This window comes from Stegostoma tigrinum, chromosome 30 (assembly GCF_030684315.1).
Source record: "Stegostoma tigrinum isolate sSteTig4 chromosome 30, sSteTig4.hap1, whole genome shotgun sequence".
Classification (NCBI taxonomy): Eukaryota; Metazoa; Chordata; class Chondrichthyes; order Orectolobiformes; family Stegostomatidae; genus Stegostoma; species Stegostoma tigrinum.
Genome location: NC_081383.1, coordinates 42,420,529 through 42,433,468, shown reverse-complemented (window position 1 = coordinate 42,433,468; position 12,940 = coordinate 42,420,529). Strand labels below are relative to the sequence as shown.

The window sequence follows — 12,940 nt, the reverse complement described above, 5'->3', positions numbered from 1 at the left end:
AACATAGAAACTAAAAAAAGTAGGGTTTTGGTAATTTTCATCATTACAGCAACACCCATCAAGTCAGTTGCAGCCAAAGATGACCACATTCAGGGTTTTGTGATGATTATCTCTACAGCGAAATGTGCTCAAAACCCACTGGTATTGAAATGACCTATTGCAATAAAGTCTTGCAAATTCAGTGTGTGCTGCAAATTAGCAAGGTGAAAATTGACCATCTGTTTAATGCTCAGAGACAACTTAACACCTGAAACAATACTCCCAACATCTGTGATGCTACCCATTTTCTGTTCAAAGAGGCACTGTATAGCCACAGTAGCTCTTTCTTTGTGTTATTTTTCTATCTGCTGTTATGATTGTGATCTAAAATGTTAACGTCAAGTCTTCGGTAGACATAAACATACACCGCAAAGTTTTTGAAAAGAACACAGCACAGCAAAAACAGTACATTTGTGTAGAACACAAATTACTTGACTGGACTCACCAAGTGTGCAATGCTTTTGAAGAGAGGTCACATAACCAAGTCTGTGAGTATAAAATAAACAAAGGCACGGAAGAATGCAGTCTTCACTCTCAAAACCCTTGCATCTAATTTTCTGAGTTGAAAACCTTGTCTTCACAAATGAAGGGCTTTTAGAAGTAGTTTGAATCTGCACCACTACCTCCAGAAAGACAGAAATAAAAGGATTCAAGCCATAACTGATGCTGGAAAAAATTCAGTGCTAATAGCTTTGGTGAAAAAAAGCGACTTTACTGCAGACCAGTATTTGCAACAATTAATGAATAGTTATATTTTCCAAATATAACCGCCACTTGATAGTTCCTTCATGTTTTAAATTTTGTTTATAACCTTTGCACCTTTACTCAAGTGAGCCTTTTTTTGCAATAAAAGAGTTCTTTGTTAATTCAAGGAACTTGAAAGACTTGTTTCTGACACTAAGCTATACAGTCCATAATTTTAATTGGGAATATAACCTTCCTATTTAAATTCAAACTTCATTACTGCCATGAAACTCTGGCCATAGCCTACATTAAGGTAGATTAATGTACAAGAGTCCCAAGCTCTCGGTCTGAACTGAACAGCCTTGAGTGGACTGGACAAGTGACAATCACTGTGAAACACATTCAGTTTCTTTGTGCGGATACATAAATTACAAACTATATATTATCAATATATTGTACACATATAAATGGCAATGTTTCTGCAAATTTCTTCACACAAGAAAAACAGATTTGTATAGCGTTTTTCACAACTACCAGGTGTCTCAAAACATTTTTTGTATTAAATGTAATAACTGGTCTAGTGTAAGAAACACAATGGCCAATGTATACACAGTCTTGACTTTTCAGCTCAAGCCCGCGATTCAAAGATGAGTGCGCTACCAACAGATGTCAGGGGTGAGGATGGAAATTTGGAAGACTTGCCAACAAAAAGCTGTTGAAACCAAGGTAAAATTGAAAGGTAAATTGGAGGATTTTTGCTGGGCAAAGGACATTAAATCAAATTAAACCAAGGCGGGTACAGGCTAATTGACAGAGATGGGGCTGAACGATCTCTGTCCTGCTCTTCCATACTACAGAAGGCAGTCTCAGACCAATAAATAAATAAATACAAGGCAGCAACTGTCTTTGCTGATTAGCAGTGTGAAATGTTACGACAACTACAGATCCACCTGAATACAATCACAGTTGTCACGCTCTGGAGCCAAATTCTGGGCTTGTTCCAAACAACAAGATGAATCTAATCTTTACACTCACACAGCAACAAGACACTTATTTACCTATTAGGTACCAGAATTGAGTCTACTGCAAAAACTGTCAAAGCTTAGTGAAAATTCTTTATCCTCTAATGTTAAACCACACAGTCATTGGTGCATGATTAGAGGACTGAGTAGGGCCTTAATTGGGATTAATCCTCATTTAGTTCCTTATTAACAACTGTTCTGGTTGCAGTGGGTGATGTGGAGGTTTGGGAAAGCAATCACATACCTAAAACAGTCACCAACCTATGCAAGTCACTTGCTGCGTGAATCAGAAATGCAGCCAGAGCTATCTGGAGAGACATCAGAGGGAGCAAAGTAATTGGAATTATGGAAATCATAAACAAAATGTGCGTACAATATTCGTCCAAAAATCATTTCAACAGACTGTTTCCAAGATTCTAAGTTAAAGGACAATGCTGCCATCTATTGCTCATCAGTGCACCATGCACCTACCTGTATTCCCGAAGTGGTAAAGTAGGGAATTTCAAACTTCACGCTGATGGGTGGCTTTCCCTCCTTGTCTTCAGCTTCCACACTAGGGAGCCCAAAGTGTGCTCTCATCAGATATTCCTTCCCACCCTGCAGACAAAGGGGAAAATAAAAATCAAGTCAGACAGGCATGAGGACACTGAACAGTGATCATATTTACTGTACATCTCCAAGCAGCTCATTACTACTGCCCCGTCAGAGCACAACTTTCCCACCCACACTCAACTTCAAGCTTCAACGTTGTTAAAACTCAGGCACTAAGCTTGAACCCAATGAAAACCAGTCTAAGTTATACAGGACGCCAACCAAGGAGCAGTGGAACTGGAACAGATAGCTAAGAAATCAAAATAAACAATTTGGACAAAACATGCAAGTCTGCAAAACTGCAGTGGATATAGCTTAATATAGACAAGTGAGGAGTACTCACGTAGAAAGGGAAATGAGCACTAAGTGTCCCCAAACTGCCACAAAGTTGAAAGAGACCTAAGGATGTTGTCATAATCAATCCTCAACAAGTGCAGTACTCACAAAAACTAGTAGAATTATGAACTACACAGAAAAGAAAAGCAGATCCAGGTTAGGGAATGCGATTTACACGCACTGGCCACTGATCAGAGTGCATTTCATGTTTAGGTCACTCGACATAGCAACATGAGAGTCACAGGTGGTGGTCTGGCTGTCAGTGTCAAGGGTCTAAGTCACGCGTTAAAAAAATCCTGTAATGGAATATTAGGGGGGAGGATACTATAGAACGATACTAGGTAACAGGCAAACCCAAAAAATTACTCCAAACTAGGCTGTGAGAATAAGGCAAGGGGACACTGGTTAAAACTAGTAAAAGACACATTTAAGACTGAGGTCAGCGATTTCTCTACAAAGAAAGATCAATACACGGAATCGACCCGGACAGACCAGTAAAGCCAAAAAGGGTGCCATTAATCATCACGTGTTGAGAGCAAGAGAGCGCGCGTGAGAGAGAAGTTAAGATGAATCTAATCTTTACACTCACACAACAACAAGACACTTATTTACCTATTAGGTACCAGAATTGAGTCTACTGCAAAAGGAAATTCAGTTCAGAAGTTACAATTTAGATTTAAAAGTCTGGTGGAAAGTAAATAACTACCGCATAGGACATCAGGATAGTTTCGCAGTGGTTAGAAGTGGGCAGTGGTCTGCCTTACGGAAAAGATGGCAAAATAAATAATTTCAGGAACTAAAGAAAGAGAGGTATGAAGCAAGAAACCAAACAGCATGTCAAAACTGAGGGATAAGTTGGATAGATAGCAAGGAAAGGGGATAAAAGGGATATGGGAAGAGAATGGCACATGTGATAAGGATTACTGAAGAATAAACAGAGCACGATGTTCACAATTGTGGAGTACGCATTCCAGAACAAATTGTGCGTGCGTGCACGTGCTGTGTATGTTGGGTCTAAGGATCTGTAGAAATGACATACCTTACACACTAAACTTTACTGATCTGTGTTGCAATTTGAATTGGAATGTAGGGTGAAGGGTGGACAAGCAACCAAATTACAAGGAATACATTTCACAGAAACAAGATATCAGCCCAACCAGTTCATGCTGGAATTTACACTCCACTCGAGCATCTTCCCCACCGCTCATTTTTAATCTGTTTGAGGAAGTGTCATATTGGACTTCAAATGCTGAATTTGTTCTTTTCCCTACAGATGCTGCCAGCATCTGCAGTACTTTGCTTTTATTTAAAGTTATTGGTACAGCTATTAATATAATCCTCTATAATTTTCCCTCATCTGCTCATCTAATTTCCCCTGAAAGAGATCATTATCATTTGCTTCAACCACTCTGTGGTAGCTAGTTCCATATTCTCAGCACACTGAATTCCTTATTTGAATACTTCAAATATTTTGTGTTGTTGATCTCCAATTTTGTGTTTGCCACAACCAGAAACAACAAATCCATTCAAAACCTTATGTAATTTAAAAGGCATCTTTTAAGTCACTGCTTCAAGGGAAAGTGGAGCTCAAACTTTCCATCGCTCAATGGGTAAAACCCCACATTTATGGGATCATCCTTGCACAGAGGGCAGTCAAGTGTCAATGCATATTGCCAAGCATCTGGGGTCACATGGAGGCCAGATCAGGCAAAGACACCATATTTCATTTCCTAAAGGTCATTCGTGAATGAGATGAGTTTTTACAATTTTCAACAATAGTCTTTCTAGTCAACCTTACTACAACTGATTTTATATTCCAGCTCTTCAAGTGAAGTTAAATTCCAGCCATTCCCTCAAAGAATTTACCTGGTCTCCAGATTATGAATCCAGTGACAATACCACTAAAGACAGCATTGCCATAAAAAGGAACTAGTTGTCACTGGACTGATGCATCCTGTTAGTGGAAAATATCAGTTGCTTACGTACTCTGTTGTAACACTAGACATGCTACTTACCACAACTGAGCAAAATCATTCATGAATTTCAGATCTAGCAAAATGCCAGATACAGTCTGTACTTCCCAATAACAAGTTGGTTGAATCAAACAGCATGCTCCTACGGTTGTCGTTAACAGGTAGAGTACAGACTATTTTTTTCAAGCAAGGGTCAACATTTCCTTTCCCCTGTGCCCTCAACTCAAACAGCTGCTCAATAAATTTTGCAAAAAATATATTTGTCGCATTAAACATGAATTTCAAAAGAAAAGTGGAGCCATGAAGAAAATGGTTGGCTTAGAAAAAAGTGAAAACAATAAATTGATATTTTAAAAATGAGCAATGAGTAAAGGAAGCCATTGTTGTCAACAGCAAAACTAAATAATAATACCTTTTCCTTTTAAGCGTTTTCACTGAAGAAGCAATATTTGACAGAGACAGCATCAAGGCATAGCTAAGGAGTTGGATTGAACCAATGTCGATCTTGCACTCTCCTTTAAGGACACACAGAGAGAGCTGAGCAGAAACAGGTTGCCTTTCAACCTGAATTTTTTGTTTCTCCCGTGAGCTATGTGGATAGGTTTTTGGAAAAGAAACAAAGGACGAGAAGGCAGATCTGGACATGTATCTGGCTCGGTTCCAGTCTCCTAGTTTACACACACTGTGTCTCTCTCACTTGAGCACTGGTTTCTGTCACCAGAAGATCCCCTCCACCCACTGTCACAACTGTTTCTCCATCCCTCGTTCTGACTGTATGGATTTCATGAGATCTGGAGTCTATCTGAAGGACTTGCAGGCAACTCTCTCGATCATATACCACTGTGTCATCACCTCTGCTGGTGAGGCAAGACAAGGTCAGAAGTCACACGACACCAGGTTATAGTCCAACAGATTTATTTGAAATCACAAGTTTTTGGAGAGCATAACTGGTGTCACGTGACTTCTGGCCTCTATCAACAGCAGTCCAACACTGGCATCTGCACACCATACTCAAGAGAGGCAAACGGTAGCATTCCTTGGTGCATGTCAGCATCTCTGTTTGCCCCTCAGCCTTCTGTGTCTGGCCTTTCATCTTGCACAACGCACCTGTCTATCTGCCCACTCATCGTACCTCAATCTCTCATAGACCCCATCTGTCTGTCCATCCCTCAGTCTTACGGAGTCCCTATTTGTCTACCCTCAGTCTCATACAGACTCTCTGCCCAGACTGTCTGTCTTCTGCAGTGCCAACTAATTTAAGATAATTGATCAAGCTTCACACATGGCTAATTAAAATACACAAGAAATAACAGGGTTCCATGATCTGCAACAAAAGGAACTTTCTCATGCCTTGCAGCCGAATTGAATTAGCCAGGTGACTTCGGAACCTATGATATCCTATTTCTTGGCAACGCTTTGACCAAACAGAATCATCAAATCAACATCCTGCTCACCATGGTATAAACTGTAATTGTTTGAAATATGGCATTCTTTCATTTTCCACATCAGTGCAACAGGTCTCTCTCATCAGCAATTTATTAATCTATAACATGGTATTTATGCTAACCTTTCACAGCCTTGATGTACTGTCTAATTAAAGTTCAGTATAAGCTCAGCGCAACCTCCCCAGATTTCAAATTCTATCCTCTACAAAGTAGCTTGCATTTTTACAGCCTTGTTCACTAGTGTGAGGACATTTAGTGATTTGCATATTCCTTTTCTCAAATCCTATCTGCCATGTCATAACATGTCCAGACAGCTTGAATCAAATAACTAGCAGGTGCCCTAGTCTCGTTCATTATTGACCATCCCCTTCTCCAATTTGATGCTTGCTACAATTTAGGAATTGTGATTTAAATTCCAAGTTGAAAATGTTGACAAAATATCAAAAACAGTGGTCCCAGCATTGCTCCCTCTGAGAAGAGAGTTTCCATCTCTGTCATTCCAAATAAAGCTTTGCCCCTATTCTGTTTCTTGTCTAGCAGCAGTTACTGATAACACCCAGGACATTGACATGTCTGGTTTTCTCTTGACTTTAGATGAAGAGTGACCTAACTGGGCTGATAACGATGATGAAAGTAATGTTTAAGCTTGATGGAGAGAAACCAGTCCCACTGATGGGCGAGCCCACAGGAAGAGGGGAAAGAAATCTTAAAATTAGAATTAGACGGGTCAGGGCAATATCCAGTAGCACTTCCTCATAAAAACTGTTGACATTGGGGCAATTAAAACTAATTAAATGTTCTGATCAGATTTTTCTTAAGCAAGAGTATTAATACTTATGAAATCAAAGAGATTAAAACAAGTTAAAATACTGATGAGCCTTTTTAAACAGTCTTTACTATATACAAAAGATACATTCCATCTATCTGCTTTGGTTCGAGAACCCTAACGCCCATGCTGAACATAATCTATCAATCAAAGTACTTTAAGATTTTTTAATCATCACACTGAGAACTACCAAAAAGGATCCTTACCGGAAATGACTTGATTGACCACACTATTTCACTGCTTTCTGGCACCCACTTCACGTTACCCACCGTGGTCTTAAATTTGGGTGAGTCTGCATCATTTGGGACTGGAATGTGGATCTCAACATTATTGGCTGTCGATCTACGTTTGAACTGACTTTTTGCCTGGGGAAGAAGACAAATTGTAGTTTTTGATGTCTTTTCATTGGAAATGCAAAAACACAGCTTGTGACTAATCAATTAAAGTCACACATTCTGTTATGCACACAGAGGTACAATTTGACATGCATTTGATTGACACCAGAATTGTACAAACAATACAAGTGTAACTTGCACCAAAACCACTGCCAACTGGTTAATATTGGGGGAGCTCAATTCCTGAGCCAAGAGGCTCCTAACAGGAGAGATTTAATAGAATGGGTCAATATTCTCTGGGATTTAGAAGAACGCAAGCTGATCTCATTCACAAGTATAAAATTTTTAAGAGAATTTTGTAGAATAGTTGCAGAGAGGCTGTTTCCCCTGATTGAAGAGTGGAGGCGCAGGCAGAGGCTGGTACAGACACTGTCCACATCAGCAAATACTTTGACAAAGACTCACTGTGGCCTGTGCCTCCAAGTCAGAGTTCCAATCAGATCGGCGGCTGGATTCCACTACTCACACCAGGTGAACTGCTGCTTCAGGCAACTGCATTCCTCTTTGTTGTTACCATTCTGCAATTTTGTACTATCCTTGCAGCATGATCCTCAAAGCTTAATGCTGGGTGAGAGTGTCAAATCACTGCACGTCACACAGAAACCAAGGAGAGACAATCACTAGATTGCCGCTCCACATGAAAACATCTAGTATTAGAAACAAACAAAAAAATGCTGGAGATGACAGCGGGTGACTCACTGTGATTTCCAGCACGTTTTGTTTTCAGTACAGATTCCAACATCTGCAGTAATTTGCTCCTATTGACTGGTACTACCTTCGGGGCTGTCAAAGCACAGCTTTTGAAGTTAGAAAATTGTAAGCACAATGGCCATAGAGGAGTTCTGAATCATAAGAGAGTCAGAAGAAGACTGGGCGGTAAACTTAAACATTTAGTGTGTGAAGATCACCGAAGATGGGGAAATGGAAGCAGAACGTTTGTGTGTTGGTGTCAGTGGGCAGGTTGGTTGGGAGGGGCAGTTAGGGGTCTGGTCAGGAGGACAGGGGCAGGATAAAAGGGAGTAGTTATGGGGAGCAGGGGATAGATGGTGTGTTCAGGGAAGGGGCAGTTCAGGGTGGTCAACAGGTATCAGTCAGATTGGTGTGGAATCAGGGAGAGGAAAAAAAAACACAACTTACTTTCGGCCCCAATGTCAGACCTGTGTCTAGTTTCCAACAATCCAAAAGACAAAAGACTTGACATTTTAAAAACTGCACATCGGGGAAGCGGGAATATAGTTTTATATACTATGTGGCTGGTCTTGGAAGTCGTAAATCGAATACAGATTGCACATGAGTTTCTGATAGGAATGTTTTGCAAAAGGTGTCACAACCATGTGGAATAGGGTGGATGGAGCTACAGATCTTCTAGCTGTCACTATTTTTACGTTTTTTAGACCAATATTATTCATGCCAGAGATTATGTAAGGATTTGAGAGAGTTTGGTTTTAACTATGAACTAAAGTGGTGTCTGGACCGCAATGGGAATCCTAAAGTAGGTTGTATAGAGTCATATGGCTCAGAAACAGACCTTTCAGTCCAGCCAGTCCATAATCCCAAACTAAACTAGCATCCCCTGCCTGCTCCTGGACCGTATCCCTCCAAACCTTTCAAGCATAATGGTTAATTGAGAATGGAAGAGTAAAAAATACAATCATAACTTCATAAGAAAATTCATTAACGAACATGTTACTGGTTAAGTTTATTTCCCATGGTTTACAGCTGATTTGTCACGGTTAGATCAGTGTTTCTGAAAGCTCTATTTTGGAAGCAGAATATTTCAGAAAATGATTAAGTCACTTACTCAAAGATCCATTTGCAAGTTTGCATGTGGAAAGAAAAGTAGCTGACCTTAATCATGTACTCTATTCGACTGTGGGAGTGCTTCTCAATCACAGATTCGATCCAGATCAGAGGCTTGACCTAGAGATCAAAAAGATGCAGAATTGTTAACACCAGCTGTGATTTTGAATGGGCAAGGTGCAACAGTCCCTATCACAGGCTCAGTACTCATCTGCACCAAATGAAAAAGTCCACGTTAATGCAAGAATATGATTGAGTATTGCTGCTCTAAAGACACATAAGAAGAAACCTCTGCTGCATGTGTTTCACAGATGCAGTGCCTTTAAAGAATATCAGTAAATTCAGTGCATACACTTTCTAGGTCATTAACAGTCATGAGTATTAGTGGTACCCTCAAATACCATAAAAAGCCTGTAAACTCCCTGGGCTGCAAACACGAATTTCAAAACCGGCAATTTATTTTCAAGATGGCATTTATGCCTAATTATCAAGTACAGCCCTTTACTCACAATTAATTGTTGATTTTTGTGCTAGGACAACACAAGGGTGTCTAGTCATACATTATGCTCATTCCATAATTTTTAGCATGGCATGTCAATCCAATAAAATAAGGCAAACTAAGGGTTTTGCCCAAAGTTGAAAAGTTATGTTTCATACAGACCTCTGGAACTTTCACATCTGAACATGGGGTAAAAGCAGCATTGCAACACAAATCAAGCCACAGGTCCCGGCCCTCACTTTATCACAACTGTAACCTGCCCAAACTGGCCAACTGAAACTCTGCAAAAGTGCTAACCAGCAGCCCTCCCAAACTCTCATAACCACAGTCCCACTGTCATCTTCATAACCCAGGCAACAGTCGCATTCCCATTGACAACCCCAATCTATTCATAACAGTTTTCACTCATTGAGGATCCAAATTCACTCAACTGAGATAACAAATTCTGCTATTCTGCCACTATCCAATCTAGATAGTCTAAATGACCACTCCAAAAAAAGGTCAGCACTAGCCTTGATTCGGATTTAGGATGTTTCACTGGAGGAGTCAGATTCTGCTGAGCAGAAACATCCAGTAAAGTCCTACTGGTGCGATTACATTACAGGCTTTCAAGTACTAATGTTTTAGATTTGATTCAGTGGTTTTAACGAGTAGAATATCCACTTAACTAATCCAAGGGTAATCACTCATGCATCTGAACATACAATGGAGGAAGAATAGGCCATTCAGCCCTTTAAACTTACTCCACCATTCACAAAGACCATGGCTATCTGTCACTCCACATTCCTTCCAACACCACCCCCCGAATAACTCTTCACCTCCTTTTCATTTATCTCTGCCCTAAAAATATTTCAAGAGTCTGGTATCACTGCCTTTTAAAGAACAGAGTTCCAAAGACCCACATCCTCCATGAGGAAAAAAATCTGTTTTAAATGAGCGACTTTTTTTTTAAAAAGCCAAGAATGTTAGCTTGGGATTCTCAAGAGGAAATGACCCTTCTACATCCACCCTGTCAACACCTCTTGGACTCTTACATGTTTTAAAACAAGTTACCTCTTACTCTTCTAAATTCCACCATATACAAGCCAGATCTACCCAACCTCTCCTCATAAGACAACCTAACCATTCCAAGTATTAGACCAGAAAATCTCAAATTTCTTCCAATGCATTTACATCCTTCCTTAAGATGGCCAATGTGATATACTGTACTCTAGTCTCAGCAGCATCCTGTACAATTGAAGCATTACCCTCCCCCCCGCAATTTGCTATTTTTCCAATCTGATGGAAACTTCTTTAAGCCTTGGGAATTTTGGAACATTAAAAGCTTTGCAGAAGAGGACAGTGCCACCATGTATTTATTCACCAGAAAGAGAACAACTTATTGAAGTAAATGGCAATGCACGGGATCACAATAGTGGTAATTCATTGGGAATCTTAATCTAATGATTTCCTTAAGTTAATAGACAGACACAATGCAGGTTGCACATTATTCACATGCTAATTGTTACCTACACAGCTGTGCCCAGCTTAGCACTTACATGTGTGTTCAAACGGTAGGACATCAACTCAAACTCTCCGTCAGGGGGAATGAAAGAAATGGTTCTGTCATTTTCAAATCTAGAGAGGCGTACACATTGGTGAAATTTCACGTCTTCCAATTCCACAGATTTGCTTTTCCCTCCTTCCTCAAGAAAGAAAGGGAAACATTTTAGCAGGGCCCTGGTGCTGACAAACTTTTTTTTTCAACCGACAAAAAAATTCAAAGATTTTGCAGATTGCTTTCTGGAAATGACAGCAACAGGAAAAGAACCAACACTTCGTTGTAACTTTATAATCAGAAATTTCTCAATCCAAAGAGAAATTGCAGCAGAAAATCTAAAACTTCATTCTGGACCAGAGATAAATGCCATTCCAACATCCTCTTACACACAGATTTACAATACACCAATAAACCGAGATCATGTCCACACAGACTGTCATCTTGGTAGCCTTATGCACAAAGATTTGTCCTCATCCAATTTTCACTCCTCTGCACGATTTTAAATGCCATCTCACAGATAAACTTATCTATATTTTCTTAAAGGAATGCCATCCTGCTGTTATCTAGCCATGAGGAATCTCTGGTAAACTAAGTAAAATATCAATTATAATTTCATTCATTTCAGTCCTCATCTCAGTTTTGGCTCTCACATGAAAGTACTTCAGCAGAGGCTTACTAAAAAGGTATAGTTTATTCATTACCGGATATTCAGTAATATACCCAGATCCTTCCATGCCATTCCAGGAAAATGGACATATTTACTCAATCAGCATCTCCCTTTTTGCCTTTGCAGATGTGCATCAATAACTAAGTCCATCCTTTTGTAGTCCCCGGATTGCTTTTTATTATCAGGAGGCAGGCATGAACTAAGTGGGATACTTGCTGCCAGGTGTGAAGCACCCTTCAGATGAGCAGCTTATGTTCGTCTGTAGCACACTTGGATTCGAACTCCCTTGAATGGAAAGAGTGGAACTACACTTTATACTATACGGACAAGACAGAAATATTCCACACCAACCCCTTTTAAATGGTTTATGCCTATATCTGACAAATGTCAAAATAGCTTTTAAATGATGTTACTGCTTGGGACATTGTTTGGTCAGCCTGAGGATGTGTATAGGTGTTCCGCAAGTGCATCTCATTTCTTCGTTGACCAGAGGAACAGAAGCATATAAACAAGGCAAAATTAATTTCACTCTGCGCTGTGAAAATCATTCTCCGTGCACACCCAAAAGTGAAGCCACTCTGGAAAATTCATCTGTGACTTCACAAGTATTCTGGTACCTGCAAGCCAGGTCACAGCATCAGTGGTTGCATACATCTGCGGAGGCTCTCTTTGTTACAGACTGAATACAACACATCATAGCAACAGGTCACCGCTTCACTCCCCGACACAAATAAGCATCTCGTGGAAAACGCAATTATTGACTGACTGCAGTGTTTTTATTAGAGCTCTGCTTTGGTTAAACAAACAGCCACTTTAATCCAGTGAAATTACAAGGCACAAAACAGGGCAGCAACCTGCCAAATGGCTTGGCGCAAGTCAATTTGCTCCTAATTGCAGGAAGCATAAGGACTGCTGGCACAAACAAGGCAGCTGGTGGTTTGCAGGCTAGAGATCACTTCTGGCCAATACATCGTCTGGAAATTAATTAGTTTTGTAAAAAATAACATTTGGCTTTTTAGAGAAGTGAGCAATCTGGTTTGTTTTGTAAAGGTAATTTATGTTCTTTTTACAGCAGTGGCAGCAATGAAGAGCAAGACAACTGGAAAGTTTGCAGATCAGTACA

The 12,940-nt window shown here is 40.0% G+C and overlaps 1 protein-coding gene across 1 annotated transcript in view; it reads right to left on the bottom strand.

Annotated features, from left to right (window-relative positions):
- LOC125465845 (AP-1 complex subunit mu-1) overlaps positions 1-12,940 on the bottom strand; it is an 86,354-nt gene that overhangs the window by 53,285 nt on the left and 20,129 nt on the right. The window contains exons 7-10 of the mRNA XM_059638434.1: positions 11,149-11,291; positions 9,160-9,231; positions 7,123-7,281; positions 2,217-2,342 (exon numbers count right to left, since the gene is read on the bottom strand). Of these exons, the coding sequence (XP_059494417.1) occupies positions 2,217-2,342; positions 7,123-7,281; positions 9,160-9,231; positions 11,149-11,291 (500 nt within the window). The remainder of the gene's footprint in view (positions 1-2,216; positions 2,343-7,122; positions 7,282-9,159; positions 9,232-11,148; positions 11,292-12,940) is intronic.